The sequence below is a fragment of the Neofelis nebulosa genome, chromosome 1 (genome assembly GCF_028018385.1).
Source record: "Neofelis nebulosa isolate mNeoNeb1 chromosome 1, mNeoNeb1.pri, whole genome shotgun sequence".
In the NCBI taxonomy this organism is placed as follows: domain Eukaryota; kingdom Metazoa; phylum Chordata; class Mammalia; order Carnivora; family Felidae; genus Neofelis; species Neofelis nebulosa.
Window position 1 is genome coordinate 62,699,325 of NC_080782.1, and position 20,711 is coordinate 62,720,035.

Below are 20,711 nucleotides of genomic sequence, written 5' to 3' on the forward strand. Positions count from 1 at the left end.
ATTAAGTAACAACTTTCTTAGTCTTAATTTCCCAATTTTAAAAAATGAGCTCATTACAGATAGAACTGAAGTTTGCTTTGGCCACCATCATCTTTGATCCTGCCTGTTTGACACGCTCCACTGCCACTGTACCAGCTACTGTTCGCTGTCACTGGGACAGTGATGCTTTTATCTAATCTACAAGGTGGGTCTGTGAAAATTGATAAAAAGAAACCTCACTAGAGTGGAGTCCTGAGGCTAGAAGCGGGATCTGGCAGCACTTGATGTCAATTACAGAAAAATTGTCAATTGCAAACCCCAACATAAGAATATTCAACAGGAAAACCATCAATTACAGGGCCCAACAGGGAAAGATGCTTATTGCATCTTGGGGAAGAAATTGACTACCCTGGTAACTCAGTCAATGGAAAACCATTATCACCCCAAACTCTTGCTTTTCTCTGATAGGATTTCCTTCCAAACAATTCTCTACAACTTGCTCCTTCTCCAAAAAATAAAGTTATTTTCCTTCGTCTGTTATATTTGCCTATGGTTTTGCCTTAGCGTGCATGTCCTGAATTGAGATTTTCTTATATTCTTGTATAAACCCATTTTGCTGGTAAAAACAAAAACAAAAAACCTGGCCACTTTATTTTTTATATTACATTTCCAAATAAAGCATGCTGAGGGGTAGGAAGACTGGATTATAAATCTACCTCATAATCAAATAGCATTTCAGGGAATGTCACTCTCCGGGAATCCCCACCCCTACAGAGAATGCCAATATTGACGGGGCGCCTGGGTGGCTCAGTCGGTTAAGCCGCCGACTTCGGTCCGTGAGTTCAAGCCCCGTGTCAGGCTCTGTGCTGACAGCTCAGAGCCTGGAGCCTGTTTCAGATTCTGTGTCTCCCTCTCTCTGACCCTCCCCCGTTCACGCTCTGTCTCTCTCTGTCTCAAAAATAAATAAACGTTAAAAAAAAAAAATTAAAAAAAAAAAAAAGAATGCCAATATTGAGATGTTTTCACCCCTTCTTGAGCAGGGTGCAAATATGAAGTGTAGTTCTTAGTTTGGAAAACTAACTAAAGAAGCCTGGGATGCTGGTGGTGGTCTGCACAACACGTTCCCCGAGTAAAGGTTGCCAAGAGGTTTGAAAGGTTCCAACACCTTCCCGAGCAGTTAGAACTGTAGAGGGTCTTTGCCACCAAAAGAAGGAAAATTCTCACTGAGAAAGCCAATGTTTCAACCTCCCCAAACAAGCTGAAAGGCGGGTCTTTCATCAGTTTCAGTCCATTTGACCAACTCCACGAAGAGGGTGAGGGGACAAAGGGGAAGTCTTTCCCACTGGGAAGTGGAGATTGTGACTTTGCAGAAGCTGTAGGTCTGAGGGGATGAGAGGTCCAAGCCTTAGCTCATCCCCAGGCCTGCACCAACCCAGGTGCACCAACCCAGGGCTCTGTGACTGGCTCTGTGATCACCCCAGAAAGAAATGAAATGAGAAACAAAAATGGAGAGGTTCATCCAAACACATTAAGTGAAAGAAGCCCAACCCAAAAGAACACATATGATTTCGCTGATACGAAATGTCTGGAAGAGGCAAAAGACCACATATTTTAAGGTTCTATTTTCATGAAATATCTAGAAAAGGCAAACTCACAGAGACAGAAAATAGATTAATGTTGCTATGAAATGGGGATTAACTGTAAATAGACAAGAAGAACCTTACTAGGGTGATGAAAATATTCTAAAGATGGAGTATATGGGCATGTGGGTGGGTCAGTTGAGAGTCGGACTCGACTTCAGCTCAGGTCGTGATACGAAGGTCATGGGATCAAGCCTGGAGTTAGGCTCCAGTCTGAGTGTGGGGCCTGCTCAAAATTCTCTCTCTCTCTCTCTCTCTCTCTCTCTCCCACTCTCCTTCTCCCACATTCATGCACTCTCTCTCTAGGAATAAATAAATAAGATTATGGTGATGATGTCACAACTCAGTAAATTTTCTAAAAATCACTGAATTGAGGGGCGCCTGGGTGGCTCAGTTGGTTAAACGTCTGACTCCTGGTTTGTGCTCAGGTTGTGATCTCACAGTTTCTGAGATCAAGCCCGTGTCAGGCTCTGCACTGACAGCACAGAGCCTGCCTAGCATTCGCTCCCTCTCCCTCTCCCTCTGCCCCTCTCTCTTTCTCTTTCTCTCTCTCAAAATAAATTAAATAAATAAATAAATATCACTGAATTGTACACTTGAAATGGGTGAATATTACGACATGTAAACTGTACTTCAATAAGGTTGTATGAAATCAAACAGGTTCAACAAAACTAGAGCAACATTTCAGAAGTAACTAGTAGACTAGTCAAAAAAAAATTTTAGAGAGGAAAAATATTCACTGGAGACAATGAAAAAAGAGATATAATATTGGGTACTGTAAAGGTTTTTAAATCACAAGATATTTTAAACAAATTTATGTGAATAAATTAAAAAAAAAATTAAGTGGTCTCCTCACCCAACATGGGGCTCAAACTCACGACCTCGAGATGGAGTCGCATGCTCCTTGACTGAGCCAACCAGGCACTCCAACATAAATAAATTGTAATCTACATGAAATTGGTAATCATGTGCAAGAAAATAGAAATGATATAAATAATATATATAAATGATGTATAAAGATACATAATTTCTTGTTTTAATGTTTATTTTTTTTTAATTTTTTTTAATGCTTTTATTTATTTTTGAGACAGGGAGAGACAGAGCATGAACAGGGGAGGGTCAGAGAGAGGGAGACACAGAATCTGAAACAGGCTTCAGGCTCTGAGCTGTCAGCACAGAGCCCGACGCAGGGCTCGAACTCACGGACCGAGAGATCATGACCTGAACCGAAGTCAGCCGCCCAACCGACTGAGCCACCTGGGTGCCCCTATGTTTATTTTTAAGAAAGAGAGTGCAGGGGAGAGGCAGAGAGAGAGGGAGAGAGAGAATCCCAAGCAGACTCTGAGCTGTCCGTGCAGGGCCCAACCCAGGGCTCTGTCTCACAAACTGTGAGATCAGGACCTGAGTGGCAATCAAGAGTTGGACACTTAACTGACTGAGCCACCCGGGTGCCCTATAAATATACATAATTTGAATAAGAAACAAAAGCCTAAAGGGGCGCCTGGGTGGCTCAGTCGGTTAAGCATCCGACTTCAGCTCGGGTCATGATCTCGTGGTCCGTGAGTTCGAGCCCCGTGTCGGGCTCTGCGCTGACTGCTCAGAGCCTGGAGCCTGTTTCGGATTCTGTGTCTCCCTCTATCTCTGCCCCTCCCCTGTTCATGCTCTGTCTCTCTCTGTCTCAAAAATAAATAAACGTTAAAAAAAAATTTTTTTTAAAGCCTAAATAAACTAATAACCAATAAAGAAAATAAAGAATCAAAAGTCTATACCTACCGAAAGACATCAGGTTATGTAACACTACAAATAATTTCCCCGTATACGTATTCTTTTTGTTTTGTTTTGTTTTGTTTTTCTCTCTTTATATACATTTTTTTTATATTTATTTTTGAGAGAGAGAGAGAAAGAGAGAGAGAGACAGAGTGCAAGCAGAGAGAGATGGAGACACAGAATCCAAAGCAGGCTCCAGGCTCTGAGCTGTCAGCACAGAGCCCAGCACGGGGCCTGAACTCACAGACTGTGAGATCATGACCAGAGCCAAAGTCCAACACTTCACCCACTGAGCCACCCAGGCGTCTCTTCATATACATTTTTTAAGAAGATAGGAAAAAAAGGAATTCTACTCATTTTATGAAATAAGATTGACCACAACTAGACAGGGACAGTAAAAGAAAATTATAGGCTAATTTCACTTATGAAATAAATGAGAGAAAAATAAATTACTAGCAAGATGAAACCAGAGGTGAATAAAAACATCATGACCAAGAAAGGTTTATCCAGGAGTACAAGAACGGTCTTACATCAGAAAAGCTATTAATGTAAGACATTGCACTGACAAAGGAAAAAAGAAAATCACAGTCACAACAGTCATAGAAAAAACATTTCACACCATTCTTAGGTCGGATTCCCCCAGACGGAAGGATCGGGATTTGGGTACAAGTAGTTTATTTGGGAGGTGATGCCAGGAGGCACCAGTAGGAAATGGGAGGCATGAAGCCAGTAAAAGATGGACTTTGGAGCACCTGGGTGGCTCTGTCAGTTAAGCACTCAACTTCAGCTCAGGCCATGGTCTCACAGTTCATGAGTTCAAGCCCTGCATCGAGCTTCAAGCTAACAGCACAGAGCCTGCTTGCGATTCTCTCTCTCTCTCTCTCTCTCTCTCTCTCTCTCTCTCTCTCTCTTCTTCTTCTTCTTCTCTGCTCCTCCCCCACTCTCTCTCAAAATGAACTTATAAAAAAAAAAATGAAAGAAAATAGATGCACTTTGGAGCTGATTACTACTGCAGCCACCTGGGGCTAAATCCCACTGGGGAATTCTGGAACTCAAGACACAACACACTTCAGAGTCAACTCACCCAAGAGGCAAGGAAATGGGAAGTTTTCCCCCAAGCCCCATCTGTCCTTGGCCAAGGGCTGCTCCCTTGGGCAGCACTTCCAGCATGCCCTGCTTGAGGGACAAGAAAACACCCCTAAGGTGAGAGATGTCACGGGGCTTTGTACAGCTTCTACTACAAGTCTTTACATTTCCTATTTCTTGTCCTTTCCTATAGCATTTGCTAGGGGCTCTAGCCATATGTTAGTTACACAGTAACAGTGAAGATGGGAATTTTTGTCTTGGTCCAACATTTAATGGAAAAGGGTTTAAAGTGTCTCCTCCAGGTATGATATTTGTGAAAGCACGGTGGCAAACGATTTTTACACAAAAAGAAGCTTCCTGCTATTCCTAATTTGCTAAAAATTTTATCATAGCATATCGTTTTTATATCATCTATAAAGTAGAACGTTAGCAAATATTTTTACGCACTTACCATATGTCAATCATATAGTTAATCATATGATTTTTCTCCCCTAGCCTATAAACATGGTGAACTTCATTGATTAAAATATTCTTGCATTCCCGGAAAGTAAGTATTTTGCCTGGCAAACCTTATATTTAGGATTTTTGTATCTATGCTCACAAGTCAAATGGGTCTATACTTTTCTTGTGCTGCCTTTATCTGGTTTTAAAATCAAGATAATGTTAAAATAAAAAACAAATGGAGACCAGGCTTGCTTGAAAATTCTTCAGCAGACAAAACCATTTTAGTCATACAAACAAAGCTTAATTTAGCTTATTTTGCAAGACTAACTTGACCTGGGTCATTTCTTGCATATGCCTCTGGAAATCACAAGCAAAGTTGAACTGTTTCCCAAGGTTGATAGGTGGTAACCACTGACCAATTCCTTATCATTTAAGAATATTCTAATAACAAATCACTGTGAGAAATAGTCACTACTTTCTCACTTATATAAACTGCTTTTTAACAATATACTCCTGAGCCTCATTCCATGTTTTGGTTTGAGTGTTCCTGGTCTGCGAACTGTATTTTTGGTGTGTGCACAATATATTTTACTAATTACTACTTAAGTGATTTGTCAGTTTCACTGCTATTATTCCTGAATTTTTGGTAAGATTTTATTTTATTTTTTAAATTTTTAAATGTTTATTTATCTTTGAGAGAGAGAGAGAGTGAACATGAGCAGGGGAGGGGAAGAGAGAGAGGGGAATAGAGGATCTGAAGCAGGCTCTGTGCTGACAGCTCGAACTCACCGACTGTGAGCTCATGACCTGAGCCGAAGTCAGATCCTTAACCAACTGAGCCACCCAGGTGCCCTTAAGATTTTATTTTTAAGTAATCTCTACACCTGCCATGGAGCTCGAAATTACAACTCCAAGATCAAGAATTGCATGCTCTACCAGTAGCCAGGTGCCCCTCTTGTCTCACTTTTTGATGACAGTTTATTATTCGGTTTAGACATTGCAAATATCTCTTTGATTTATCAACCATTAACTTCGTAAACAGTGTCTTCTATTGAGCAAATATGCTTAATACTGATGTGATTGAATTATTTGTGTCTAATTTTTGTAATTTTTAAAAACCAACTTTATTGAGGTTTAATTTACATTCAAGAAAAATGTACCCATTGTGAGCACACAGTTCTAGGAGTTCTGACAAATGTATATGCCCATGTAACTGTCACCAGAGTCAAGGTACAGAACTTGTCCATCATCTGAGAAAATTCCTTCTGCTTCTTCACCAGGCAATCCCCATTCACACTCCTGGCCCCAGCAACAGCTGATGTTTTCTGCCACCATATATTGGAATTGCCTTTCCTAATTTATCATCTAAGTGGAATCATATTCTTTTTAAAATTAATTTGTTTATTTTGAGAGAGAGAGACAGATGGTGCATGAGCAAGAGAAGGCAGAGAAAGGGAGAGAGAGAATCCCAAGCAGACTCCGTGCTGTCAGCATGGAGCCCCGTGAGGGGCTCCATATCACGAACCGTGAGATCGTGACCTGGGCTGAAACCAAGAGTCAAACGCTTAACCTACTGAGCCACGCAGGCGCCCCCAGTATGTGCTCTTTTAAGTCTGGCTTCTTTTCACTCATGTTGTTGCAATATTTAATGGTGGCTGCCAGGAGAGGAGTATAAGGCCTCCACTACTTCCCCAGAAGTGCAAAAGCAATCGCCTTCAAAGCAAAAGCTTTATGCTATTGGGAGAGGAGAACAAAACCCCTCCCTCCCAGGGCCCAGGTAAAGACCTCTGGCTCTTACCTTGGGCAAAGGGAAGGGTCCTTTGTCTTTTTGTGCAGTCACTCAGGAACTTGGCTGACCTGACGGAGCACCAGGTCTTGAATGCTACCAATTACCATGGCATTGGCAAAGAGTTCTGATATTCCAAGAGTCGTTACAGTAGCTAGCAGCACTCACTCTGACTACAACGCTGGAAAAATGCAGTTAAATATGACACGGTTTCTTCTCCCTCCTCCCAGCAGCAGCAGATCTTTCCCTTGGTAGCTCCTGGTGAGTTCTGAGGGCACCTGCAGCTAGAGTCCTCATATGACATTATTTTTAGTGTCATATACGGTAAATACTCATTTAGATTTACTCACTCATTTTCAATTTCTGGTGCTCTTGTTCCCTTCCTGAATTTCTGTGTTTCCACGTGGGATTATTTTTCTGTGCCGGAAGAATTCACTTGTGGGTGTTATTTTTCTCAGTGTTTATGTGTATGGGTTTAGTTTGCTGATGTTTTCTTTAGAATTATTGCATTTATGTTCATTAGTGAGATTTGTAACTTTCCTTTCTTATACTGATTTGACATGTGTTGGCATGCAGATAATATTAGACACATAAAATGAGTTGGAGAGTTTCCTCTCTTCATGATTCTTCAGAAGACTAGTAAAGCTGTTGTACCCCCATTTTTTTTAAAGTAAACTCTATGCCCAAGGTGGGGCTGGAACTCACACCCCAAAATCAAGAGTCATGCGCTCTGGGTGCCTGGGTGGCTCAGTCGGTTGAGCATCTAACTTCAGCTCAGGTCATGATCACATGGCTCCTGGGTTTGAGCCCTGCATCGGGCTCTGTGCTGACAGCTCAGAGCCTGGAGCCTGCTTTGGATTCCATGTCTCCTTCTCTGCCCTTCTCCTGCTCATGCTCTGTCTCTGTCTCTTTCTCAAAAATTAATAAACATTAAAAAAAAAAAGTCGTATGTTTTATTAACTGAGCCAGCCAGGTGCCCCGCATGTTGTACAGTTTAAACTCACATAATGTTGGGGCACTTGGGTGGCTCAGTCGGTTGAGCATCGCACTTCCACCCAGGTCATGATCTCACAGTCGTGAGTTTGAGCCCCGCATAGGGCTTGCGGCCATCAGTGCAAAGCCTGCTTCAGATCCTTTGTCTCCCTCTCCTGCCCCTCCCCGACTCATGCTGTCTCAAAAATAAATAAACATTAAAAAATTTTTTTCACTCAGTGTCATATGTCAATTGAATCTCAATAGAGTTCGAAAAAAGAATTGTAAAATAGCTAATTAAAAAGTATATTGATTACAAATTGAAATAACATTTCAGATACACTGGGTTAAATGTTATCAAAATTAATTTCACTTCTTTTTACTTTTTAAAAAAATGTGGCTACTAGAAAATTTCACATTATGTACGTGACTCATATTTGTGGCTCACGGTGTATATTTATTGGATGTAGATATTTTAGCTTTTGAAGATTTTAAGTAATCTCTACACCCAACATAGGGCTTCAAACATACAACCCCAAGATCCAGAGTCACAAGCCCCACCCACTGAGCCAGCCAGGCGCCCCTAATTTAACTTTTTAGAGCTGTGTATAGTATTCTTATACGTATTTTGAACTCTTCCACATCAATAATTGTTCCCTTCCTCGTTCTCAGTTTTAGAAAGCTTTTTATCACACTTGCCAAAAGTTTATCTGTGTTTATTGGTCTTTCCCTAAAACCAGCTTTCATGCTAGACCTAACCATGAGTTTATAGAAAATACAGGAGACAGAGGAATGTGTTAACACATTGGAGAGAAAATCTGCAAAAACCAGAATGTTTTCTTCTACACAACAGTCTGGATTCTTCAACAAATAAATTTCAAGAAAAAGAAAGAAAACAGGAGCCTAAAGATATTAAGAAACAGACTAAAGTAATACTTAGATCTGTTTGGCTTCCTGACGTAAATAAATCATCTATTAAAAATCTAAAAAGGGGGGCGCCTGGGTGGCTCAGTCGGTTAAGCGGCCGACTTCGGCTCAGGTCACGATCTCGCGGTCCGTGAGTTGAGCCCCGCGTCGGGCTCTGTGCTGACAGCTCGGAGCCTGGAGCCTGTTTCAGATTCTGTGTCTCCCTCTCTCTGACCCTCCCCCATTTGTGCTCTCTCTCTGTCTCAAAAATAAATAAACGTTAAAAAAAAAAAAAAAAACTATAAAAAAAAAAATCTAAAAAGGGGCGCCTGGGTGATTCAGTTGGTTGAGTGTCTAACTCTTGATTTCAGCTCAAGTCCTGATCCCAGGGTTGTGGGATCAAGCCCTGGGTCGGGCTCCCTGCTCAGCATGGAGCCTGCTTGGGATTCTCTCTCTCTCTCTTTCTCTCTCTCTCTCTCTCTCTCTCTCAAATGAATTAAGATTTGTTTAAAAAAATTTTTAAATACAGAAAAATTTAAAAAATTAAAGAAAATTAGGAAAACTTGAATGCCAAGTGAATATTTGATGACACTAAGGAATGCTGTTTGGTTTTAGGTATAGAAGTGATAGGTGGTTATGTTAAAAATAAAAGAGTCACTCTCTTTTTGAAATATATATTCAAATCTTCACAGATGAGAAGTTATGTCTGGGATTTGCTTCAAAATAATCCAGTTGGTGGTGGTGGTGGTGGATGGGGAATAGAGATGAAACAAGATGGGCCCTGAGTTGGTAATTGTTGAGCTGGATGCTGATTGCATGTAGGTTTTTATACCAATCTCTTTACTTTGTGATATTCAGTATTTGCAAATTCCATTATAAATTTTGTGAAAGAAAAAAACAGGCCTTGGGGCACCTGGCTGGCTCAGTCAGTGGAGCACATGACTCTTTTAAAAAAAATTTTTCTGTCTCAAAAATAAATAAAAACATTAAAAAATAAAAATAAAAATTAGGGGAGGGGGGCGCCTGGGTGGCTCAGTCGGTTGAGCGTCTGACTTCGGCTCAGGTCATGATCTCGCAGTTCGTGAGTTTGAGCCCCGCGGCGTCAGGCTCTGTGCTGACAGCTCGGAGCCTGGAGCCTACTGCGGATTCTGTGTCTCCCTCTCTCTCTGCCCCTCCCCCGCTCATGTTCTGTCTCTGTCTCAAAAATAAATAAAAACGGGGCGCCTGGGTGGCGCAGTCGGTTGAGCGTCCAACTTCAGCCAGGTCACGATCTCGCGGTCCGTGAGTTCGAGCCCCGCGTCGGGCTCTGGGCTGATGGCTCGGAGCCTGGAGCCTGTTTCCGATTCTGTGTCTCCCTCTCTCTCTGCCCCTCCCCCGTTCATGCTCTGTCTCTCTCTGTCCCAAAAATAAATAAAAAACGTTGAAAAAAAAATTTTTTTTAAAAATAAAGAAAAAAAAATAAAAACATTAAAAAAATTTTTTTAAATAAATAAATAATGTGTGTGTGTGGGTCTTTATTTTGAGAGAGAGACAGAGTGTAAGCAGAGAGTGTTCTCGCAATCATTTCTAAACAGTCTGTGATTTACAGGTACAACTGGTGATGTGGCAGCAGAGGAAAACCAAGGTAGCTACGAGAGATTTAAGACCACAGATACTACCAGCCAGGCCAGAAGACTGGGAGGAAGCAATTTTAATTTTTTTACTGACTGCTTCCTGTGATGTCTCTGCCTACTCCCAGAGCCTCTCTCGAGCCAGCATTCTAGTTCCAGAACCCTCCTCTGTTCCAGGTCGCCCGCGCCTTCGGCCTCCGGAGCGCCACGATGAAACTGAAGCAGGGCTCGTTTCTGTGGTATCTCTATCTGGACAAGCTATACTGCCTGTTATCCGTGAGGAACGTGAAGGTCTTGGTGGAGTATTTTCACCTTCTCGACGTGCACCACAACAATACTTTGAACGGTCAGTGCTTTCAGCCACGTCTGCTCTGAGATGTCACCTGGTTTTTAACTAACGTGCAGGGGCACTTGCGGAGCTGGGAATGGCTTGATTAACAGAGATGCATTTTACCTCTCAGTGAAGCAGGGAGAAATTGCCAATTGAGACTTGACACTGGGGGCGGTTGCGGGAGGGGGAGAAGGTTGCGGGCTCTGGGGTGAAATTCTGGCGCTCCTTGGTGGTTTGGAGAAGGTATCATCACCTTCTTTGAGTATCATTTTCCTCATCCATACATGAGGCTCCTAGTAAAAAAAAAAAAAAAAGATAATGAGATAATGTATGGAAAACGTTTAGCACAGTGCCTGGCACATGGTAAGAACTTAGTGTTTGTTATTATTATAATTATTCCTGGGGGCTGAGTCCCATTCAGGCATTAACCCTTAAGACCCCCTAACAAGATCTCTCATCTGTCAAATGGAAGGTTTGAGTCAGTAATCTGCAGGATCCCTTCTAATTCCTGGTACTTGTGACCAAGTATTGACAATCTCAACCCTGCCTTTGAATGCATAAACTAATAGACCAGTTAAAATACTTTAAGCTTGTTTTATTTTGTTTTGTTCTTAAGGACCAGGTATAAGCAAAGTATCCTAACCATTCCTTGTGACCTGAAGGAAATAAATGCCATTTGTGAATAAGGTGTTTCTTCCGTAAAGATTTGTTAAGAGTTTACACAATCTTTAAAAAATGCTTAAAAGACACCTTCATTTTCTCATAATTTCATGTCTCAATTTTTCTCTTTACATACAGATGTACACATAGTAATGCCACCAAATCTCTGCACTAACCCCGACCTAGATAAGGCAAGTGTAGGTCACCTTGCTGTAAACAGAAAAGCTGGGACTGAAACCCAGGGCTTTCTGATCACAAAGCCTACACTCATAATCTCACTGGAATATTTGCTGAGAAGTCTGATCTCCCTAGTAACTAAATCACTCCCTGATGATGCAGTGCCTGAGAGATAAAGTCACACTCCTGTCTTCTGGTCACCAAGGGATTGGATAGTGACCTGACAGAGTGAAGGCAACAGCCTTAAGTTTTGCCTTCCAGGGAGGCAGTGACATAAGGCTTTGGACACTTGAGTGGGCCAGAGCCAGATGCTTTTTTTTTTTTTTTTAATGTTTTTTATTTTTGAGAGAGCACACGTGAGGGAGGGTCAGAGAGAGAGAGAGAGAGAGAGAGAGAGAGAGAGAGAGAGAGAGAAAGGAGACACAGAATCCAAAGCAGACTCCAGACTCCCAGCTGTCAGCACAGAGCCCAACGCGGGGCTTGAACTCGTGAACTATGAGATCACATGACCTGAGCTGAAGTTGGATGCTTAACCAACCAAGCCACCCAGGCGCCCCGAGCCAACTGCTTTAAAAACAGTATTTGTTAAGTAGCTACTATATCCCACACTAAAACATTTCTCCAGGAGCAGCTACACAAAAAACACTGTGTATATACATAATGTGCTATTCCCACGTGTTCATACCTGGTGGGGTGTGGGGAAGGAACATCAACAGACCATCAGATTCTTCTCAAATCATGACACTGTGGGGACACCTGGGTGGCTCAGTCAGTTAAGCGTCCAACTCTTGGTTTTGGTTCAGGTCATGATCTTGCGATTTGTGAGTTTGAGCCTCACATTGGGCTCCATGCTGATGGTGCAAAGCCTGCCGGGAATTCTCTCTCTCCCTGTCCTGTGCACTCTCTCAAAATAAATAAACTATTAAAAAATTGTTTAAAAAATCATGACATTGTGATGACTGGTTCACTATGCTCTTCAGCTGGGACTCCAAACGACATACATGTTTTATGTATTTATTAGAGCCACATTTTATGCAAGAGATAGTTTCTGGAATCAGCGGGTAAAGGGATATCACATATTCACAAAGATACACTTCAAAATTCCTGGTTACCGTGGGTGATTTGCATACACAATCTGTAAGCCACATGCTGTTATATAAATGTGTCACCATGTTGGTTTCTTCCATCTTGTACTCCCTGAGACAGATGATTAGTGAGTAGAATTTCTGGCAAAAACCTTCCTTGTTTTTTTTAAATTACAGTATTTTTTCTCTGTATATGATTGAATACATATGTATTAATTAATCTGCAACAGATATGGCATCACTATGGAAAGAGCAAGGCAGAGTCAGACAGACTCTGAATCCCAGCTCTGTCACTCCGAGTAGGGTCCGCAGACCAGCAGCAGCCATATCACCTGGGAGCTTGCGAGAAATGTAGACTCAGGGGGCGCCTGGGTGGTTCAGTTGGTTAAATGTCTGGCCCTGATCTCAGCCCAGGTCATGATCTCACGGTTATGAGATCGAGCCTCACATCAGGCTCTGCACCGACAGCTCGGAGCCTGCTTGGATTCTCTCTCCCTCTCCCCCTCCCCCACTCGTGTGTACACGCTCTCTCTCTCTCTCTCTCTCTCTCTCTCAAAATAAACTTAAAAAAAAGAAAGAAATGTAGACTCAGTCCAACACCAGATTTCTTGAATCAGAATCTGTATTTTTACAAGATTCTCAAGTGAACGGTATGCTCATTACAGTTACACAAGTACTGAAATAGACTAGTTACTATCTGAGGCTTATTTTAAACGAGTATCATACCACTTTCCCTGTAGGGAAATGTGGCATTTAAAGCACCTAGAACCTAGCGTGCTCAGTGATTGCTCTTTCCCCCATAGCCAAATCCATTTGCTTTATAGAAGCATGAGGAATACTGATACTTTTTTTTTTTGAGAGAGAGTGTATGCATGAGCGGGGGAGGGGCAGAGGGGGAGAGAGAGAGAGAGAATGAATCTTAAGCAGGCTCCACACTCAGTGCGGAGCCCCATGCAGGGCTCAATCCCACGACCCTGAGATCATGACCTGAGCTGAAATCAAAAGTCGGACACTTAACTGACTGGGCTATCCATGCTCCCCGGTACTTTTCTAAACATGATTTTTAAATTTCTCATTTTGATGACCTCAAGTGAAAGACCCTTGAAAAATGTCAGTTTCTCCAAGAAAGTGTCCTGGGCTCCCAGTGAGAATTAACCTCTTCCATGTAGGAAGAGCACTCCATGCCCTTTACTGGTTACGGACACACATCTGTCTGCTCAGTCGAGCGCAGGAGCCGGGGTGGAGAATCAAGCCCAATCTACGATCTCCTTCCCCACAAATCTGGGCACAGTGCTTTGTCACACAGCTCAAGGGCAATCACGACTGTGGAAGGAACAGTGACAAAGCCAGAAACAGTGTTACCATGACTATTCCCAGGTGGGCAAGCTTCCAACAGCTGCTACCGTTTCTGTGGCTCCCGCTTGTTTAGCATTTGGAACAGTTTCGGAACAATCCATCTCTGCATCTCCCCACCTTAACAGATGTGCTGTTTTACCACTTCCTTCATCATGTGACTAACTGGAAACGGAGGCAGATCATGATTGTGTTTAACATGCTGGACTGGAATGCTATGGGCGAGATTGGTTTTGACCAGTTCTACATGTTGGTCTGCATACTGCTGGCACAACAGGTGAGTAACAAGTCAGGATCTGGGGCAGAGGATGCAGAGCGTGGCTGCTGCCGCCATCTTGCTGAAGGTGAACTTGCAGTGAACTAAGACTGCATCAGACTTTGCCTTCCTTCCACTCGAAACAGGAAGAACAAAATGTGGCGAGAACTAGCTTTGGTTCCTAAACTGTCCATTTATAACCGAGAAATTCCCAAGTTAGCCAGCCTCCCTTGCCGGCTGCCCCGCCCATCTTTAGCCCTCCTGCACCCTCTTCCGGAAGATACGTCTCACTCTATCACTTCCCTCCTTGGCATGTCCATCCTTGCCCTTCATAGAGAGTCACCAGTAATCCCAAGTGCCTCACTCTCTCAATGATCCCTTCTCTCAGAGAATTTTCTGAAGGGGATGAAAGATGGAAACGAGACACGTTCTTCTTTGGGTTCCCACCTTACCTTATATATACTTTCTCGGTGTGTATTTATCTACTTCCCCCTTGGGAAGGAAACTTTTGTGTTCATCATCTTAACATATTGTGATGTCTCACGGGCAGATTTTCACTCGAAATGCATTCTAGTGACAAGGGTTCTGTCTAGCAGAATTGATCACAGCAGGTGGCTTAAGTTCCCCTTGAATGCAGATGCTGAAGTAGGACTTGCCACATTGACCATAGAAAGCTTTCAACCCTGAGCTCCTAGGATTTTGCCTTTTGGTTTTTTTTGTGTGTTTTAAGTAGGTTCACACCCAGCACTGAGCCCAATGCGGGCTTGAACTCATGACCCTGAGATCAAGACCTGAGCTGAGATTAAGAGTCAGACGCTTAACTGACGGAGTCGCCCAGGCACCCCTTGGCCTTTTGCTTTTAGTTCTCTGGGAAATGGATAAGTGAATATACTACTCTTGATGCAGCCCAAGTTTTGAAAGTAGCACCAACAACACTGTTCATCTTATTACGTATTTCTTCTCTCAATAGAATCACTTGGAAGAGCAGTTTATCTTCCGCCACTCCCGGCCTGTTTTTGAGCTGCTTGACCTGGAGGGGGAGCTGAGAATTGGTGCAGAAAACTTCCACATGTACAACTTTCTCTTCAATATTAAAAAACAGGAACTCAAAGAGCTCTACCATGACTTTGACGTCACAGGTGACCGTGTAAGCGCAGATTCCCTAAGTGTGATTCCCTGGAAGCCTCTCTGTCCAAAGGCAGAGACAATGTCCTATTGCCTATGATAGACACAGTGGGGAGGGAGATGGGGAAATCCTGTTGGAGCGTTTCATGGCACTGGGAGCAGGAAAAAAAAAAAAACCGAAGAGATTTATAGGCCCGTGAAGAGAGAGGACCAAATACATGTTATAGCATATAGATGCAAAATTACAGAAGGTTAGAGACGAAAATTTTGTTTAGAAGTTCAGAGAGGTGACTAGATTAATATGGCAGGAGGTGACACTGGGGAAAGAGTGTATAGAGTTAACTAAGTAGAAAGGAAAAAAGTCTCTGGTGGTAACGTAGGAGCAAAATCCTAAGAGGAAACAAGTATGGTAAAGACCCTGAATCCTGCCTATTTAAAGAGGGAGTCTATGGCAGGGAAGAGAGTGGGAGCTAAGGTTGAAAAAGATGGATGATACTATGTAGAACCTTGGATGCCAGCCCGAAGCGTCTGGACTGGACGCAGAAGTAAGAAAGTGACCCATGGCTCCTTTGGAGTCTACAATACACTCTCTGTTCCTGGCTCCTAGACGACAATCAGACTATAATTATGTCCTAATTATTGAGCCTCTTCAAGTTTCCAAGTTTTTAAATGAGAAATGATTACAATCCTGTAGTCATCTGAAACAGTATCAAATCCTTCCTGAAATAATTTTTCTTTCTTTCCCCCAACAAAAGCGTCTTAATTACAAGGAATTTAAGCTGTTTACTATCTTCACCATGGACAAATACCAGGAGAGGCAGAAAGCAGAGAAAGAGAACGAGAAAAAGAGAAAGAAAGAGAAAAAGGCTCTGCTCAAAAAGAAAACACAGCATCAGGTTAACGTGAGCTCCAAACAGTCTTCTTTTACAAATAGATCTGAAAGTAGAATGTAAGTAATTACAGCTGTTAACATGCCTAAAAATAAATTTAGAAGATCGAAGTGGGTATCTTTACATTGACTTCTACACATGAAAGGTTCAAATATGTGCTCTTCGATCAGGAAGTTAATACTTTAATAACTTCTTGACCCCACAATAATGTAACGTGAAGTGCACATGTCTCCGTTCTGTTGCCGCTTTTCAGATCAACACTGCTCCTAAGGTCCCTGTATATCCAAATACTTACAAACACTGGCTGGAGCTAAGCAGCTGAAAGACAATGATACTTTTCCAATGTTTGTTCACTAGTTGTCCAATACTCTCAGAATCCTTTCAATTCTCTCAATCCTTAAGCTAAAACCACCTGGATGCAAGACACTTCAAATTGGTGAAGTGCCTCTACCTGTAAGGGAAAGACATTTTTTCCTCTTTAAAAAAAAAAAAAAACAAAAAAAAAAGTTTATTTATTTTGAGAGTGAGTGAGCAGGGGAAGGGCAGAGAGAGAGGGAGGAAGAGAGAAAATCCCAAGCAGACTCTTCACTGTCAGCGCAGAGACCGACATGGGGCTCAATCTCACGAACGCTGAGACGATCTGAACTGAAATCACGAGTTGGACGCTTAACCGACTGAGCCACCCAGGGGCCCCAAGACTTTTAAGGATATAGGGGGCTTGTTCTTCCTAGGATCTAAATTACTAAGTTAGGTGCTTAAGCAACTGTACAAATCTACTACGGTAAAATAATTATTACATGTCTTTGTATAAATTATTTTTTTTGTATAAGTAATGCCTTGAATAATTTTTAAATGATTTTAGTATGGGACTTGTGAATCCGCCCACCTGAATGTACTGTGATATATATATATATATAATGTTTATTTACTTATTTTTGAGAGACAGACACACACACACACACAGAGAGAGAGAGAGAGAGAGAGAGAGAGAGAGAGAGAGAACAAGCAGGGGAGGGAACAGAAAGAGGGAAACAGAATCCCAAACAGACTCCCAGCTGTCAGGACAGAGCCTGAAGTGGGGCTAAAACTCACAGAATTGTGAGCCCATGACCTGAGCCAAAATCAAGAGTTGGACGCTTAACTGACTGAGCCCCCAGGCGTCCCTGACTGCACTGTGATATTAATGGTGATAATTACCATTTAGTAAGTAGTTGCTATGGGTTAGGCAGGTGCTTTAGACGCATGAAGTTATTTATACTCATAACCCTGTGAATCAGGTGTTATCCAGAATTTACAGGTGAGGAAATTGAGGCCTAGAGAAATTAACAACCTTTCCCCAAAACACATAGTGTGCTAGTGGTAGGAGCACGATTCAAATTCAAGGTCAGTTAGATGCCCGTGCTCAGAGCAAATGATCGGAGTAACTGACTTCAGTTCTAGCAGATTCTGTTTAAATTTCAAGCCAGAATTTCACTGGCTCTGAATCCCCTTCTGCACAATGTTAATTACCACCTCTCCTTCTACCATAAACTTTAGAGGAACAAGTTGGGCAATTAAAGAAATACAGCTCATTTACTATAAACCAGGAATTTCTTAAGGATCAGTTATACATTATAACCAACCATAAGGCATCCAGACTTCATTACCTAATAACCATCAGAAATCACCTTCAACGTGCAACAGAAAAGAATACTGCTTATCTAAGATTGTGGCTGGTAAGTCAAACTTGTAAGAACACAAATCAAGTTCTTTACCATGAACACACTCTGTATTTAACATACAAAGCACCTCAGAACAATGCTTCTCTCTTCCTCTGATTTGGTGAAAAGTTTGCAGGTATTCCCCAAGGAGAATACCCTCTGGCAAACAGTTTAGACACTACTGCACAGACAGAGTATTGAACTGAGAGACTGGTATTTAGCTGGAAAATGACAGCTGGAAATCCATCATCATTTCAAAGGGTCTTGCCAATAAGCTTATCTTGGGATAGGTTTCCGCCTCTTTTCTGGAATCCTAGATAGCTTTTGCTACCAGACAGCCTTAAGATCTACACAGAGTTCTGGGAGGAGAAACTATAATGAGGTCTTAGAAAGGTTTCTCTTTCCTATTTTCCAAGGGCAACAGTCCTGAGATATATAAAAAGGAACCATGGCATATGTGATTTTTACAGACACAGTCTCTAAAACAATGAAGATACTATACCTTTAACGATTTCAGAATGGGGGTAGGAAGGGAGAAGGGAAAGTTGAAGATAAGTTCATTGGTTTGAATTTTAACTAAATTTTAAACTAAAATTTAAAATAACTTATTCATTTATTTCAGTTAATTTAAAATGAATATCAAATGACTAAAGTTTCAGGAATGAGTTTTCCCTCCTCCCTGGATATCATTAGGTGACAATAAAAGGTACATGATCCAACTATCAGATTTTTTTAAATCCTTAAAAAAAAAATGTTTATTTATTTCTTTTGAGAGAGAGTGAGAGCCCGAGCAGGAGAGAGAGAATCTCAAGCAGGCTCCACACCCCGTGCAGAGACCAACATGACTGTGAGATCATGACCTGAGCCGAAATCAAGAGTCCTACACTTAACCAACTGAGCCACCCAGGCGCCCCTAAGAAATCCTAAGAGCATTTTCATAAATTGGGCAGTTTAAGAATGGAATCAGGAAACTGAGCATTCAGCTCTGATGGGCCCAAACTGAAACTCTGTGTAAAAACTAAAATTCAATAGCAGGGGCAAAATGACACTTTGGGGACTAGGGGTACAACAAAGAAAACAATCTGTCAACGTCTACTTTGGAACTTTTTTTTTCTCAATTACATTACAGGACTTCAAGTTTTTTAACTTTTTTTTTTTTTTTTAATGTTTATTATTTCTGAGAGAGAGCAAGCACAAGTGGGGGAAGGGCAGAGAGAGAGGGAGACACAGAATCTGAAGCAGGCTTCAGCTGTCAGCACAGAGCCCGATGTGGGGCTTGAACTCCTGAACTATGAGACCATAAGCTGAAATGAAGCCAGTCACTAACCGACAGAGGCACCAAGGCACACTGGGACTTAAAGTTTTTTTTTTTCAACGTTTTTTGTTTTTTTTTTTTTAATTTATTTTTGGGACAGAGAGAGACAGAGCATGAACGGGGGAGGGGCAGAGAGAGAGGGAGACACAGAATCGGAAACAGGCTCCAGGCTCCGAGCCATCAGCCCAGAGCCTGACGCGGGGCTCGAACTCGCGGACCGGACCACGAGATCGTGACCTGGCTGAAGTCGGACGCTTAGCCGACTGTGCCACCCAGGCGCCCCTGGGACTTAAAGTTTTTAAAAATGTCTGTGTATGGGGCACCTGGGTGGCTACTTCGGTTAAGCGTCTGACTCCTGATTTCAGCTCAGGTCATGATCTCACAGTTTGTGAGTTTGAGCCCCGCATCGGGGGCAGGGAGGCCTCTGCACTGACAGTTCGAAGCCTGCTTGGGATTCTCCTTCTCTCCCTCTCTCTCAAAATAAATAAATGTAAAAAAGTAAATAAAAAAATAGTAACAGAATAAAAATGTGTATGTAGATGCTTCAATTAAGTTTATTTCCACAGTGAGTTAATCCACTGTGTCCGGTTAGACCAAGTACATTTACATATTTTTTGGGTGGTGGTTAACACACTATATTCTATGTCATAGTTAGAGTAGAATTCCTTGGTCAGCAAAACACGTGTTGTTCAGGGAGCCTAAGCAATGGGCAGAGCGGCCACACTTGCAGTGCAGGAGAACGACAGGCTGGGCTGGGGAGAGGACTACAGTGTCAGCCCTGGAACCCAGCACCACAGGACGGGTTCCTCCAGAAACTGTATCAGCTATAAAGAGGAAATCATCTTATTTTTAATTTTTATTTATTTTTGAGAAAAGGTGTGAGTGGGGAAAGGGCAGAGAGAAAGGGAAACAGAGAATCCAAAGTGGGCTCCATGCTGACAGGAGAAAGTCCGATGCGGGGCCCAAGCTCACGAACCGTGAGATCACCACCTGAGCCTAAGTCAGACGCTTAACCAACTGAGCCATCCAGGTGCCACGAGAGGAAAGAATTTTAGAGGAAGCTAAGCAAAGTGAAATCATTTCTCTTCCACTAGTCCTTAGCCCTCTTGTATTATCACTTGCCTCATGCCAAAGACAGAGACTAGAAAAGGCCAAATCAACTCTGCCGACACCTGCCAAAATGGGGTTACCTACATGAACACCCTTCACAGAGCCAGAGAACAGAAATCACAGGAGGCCAGTTACTGCAAGGGAGGTTATCAGCCACACTCTTCTTTCTTTTCTGTAAATAAAAATGTTAAATCATAACATTTGAAAGTTGGAGGCAGACACAGATATATTTGCTAATTATATAGTTCAATTAGACCATTAAAAAAGTATAGTCTTAAAAACCGTGAAAAGGGGCACCTGAGTGGCTCAGTCAGTTAAGTGTCGGACTCTTGATTCCCGCTCAAGTCATGATTTCAGTCGTGTGGGGCTCTTGCATTGGGTATGGAGACTGCTTGAGATTCTCTCTCTCCCTCTGCCCCTGCCCAGCTTGTTCTCTCTCTGTAATTAATAAACAAACAAATAAGCAAGCAAATAAATAAATAAATAGGTGCCTGGGTGGCCAGTTAAGCAACTTTTTTT

The 20,711-nt window shown here is 42.3% G+C and overlaps 1 protein-coding gene and 1 long non-coding RNA gene across 2 annotated transcripts; one reads left to right on the forward strand and one right to left on the reverse strand.

Moving 5' to 3' along the window:
- Positions 1 to 10,103: 10,103 nt before the first annotated feature.
- LOC131508293 (uncharacterized) lies at positions 10,104 to 19,128 on the reverse strand. The gene is made up of 2 exons (XR_009259973.1): positions 16,363 to 19,128; positions 10,104 to 10,814 (listed from the first exon to the last, which is right to left on the reverse strand). It is a non-coding gene; the product is annotated as an uncharacterized LOC131508293 (long non-coding RNA).
- EFCAB9 (EF-hand calcium binding domain 9) lies at positions 10,401 to 16,177 on the forward strand. Its single transcript, XM_058723445.1, has 4 exons — positions 10,401 to 10,536; positions 13,925 to 14,073; positions 15,023 to 15,199; positions 15,933 to 16,177. Exons 1-4 carry the CDS (start codon positions 10,401 to 10,403, stop codon positions 16,128 to 16,130), a joined length of 660 nt encoding a protein of 219 aa, XP_058579428.1. The 3' UTR covers positions 16,131 to 16,177.
- Positions 19,129 to 20,711: the final 1,583 nt, after the last annotated feature.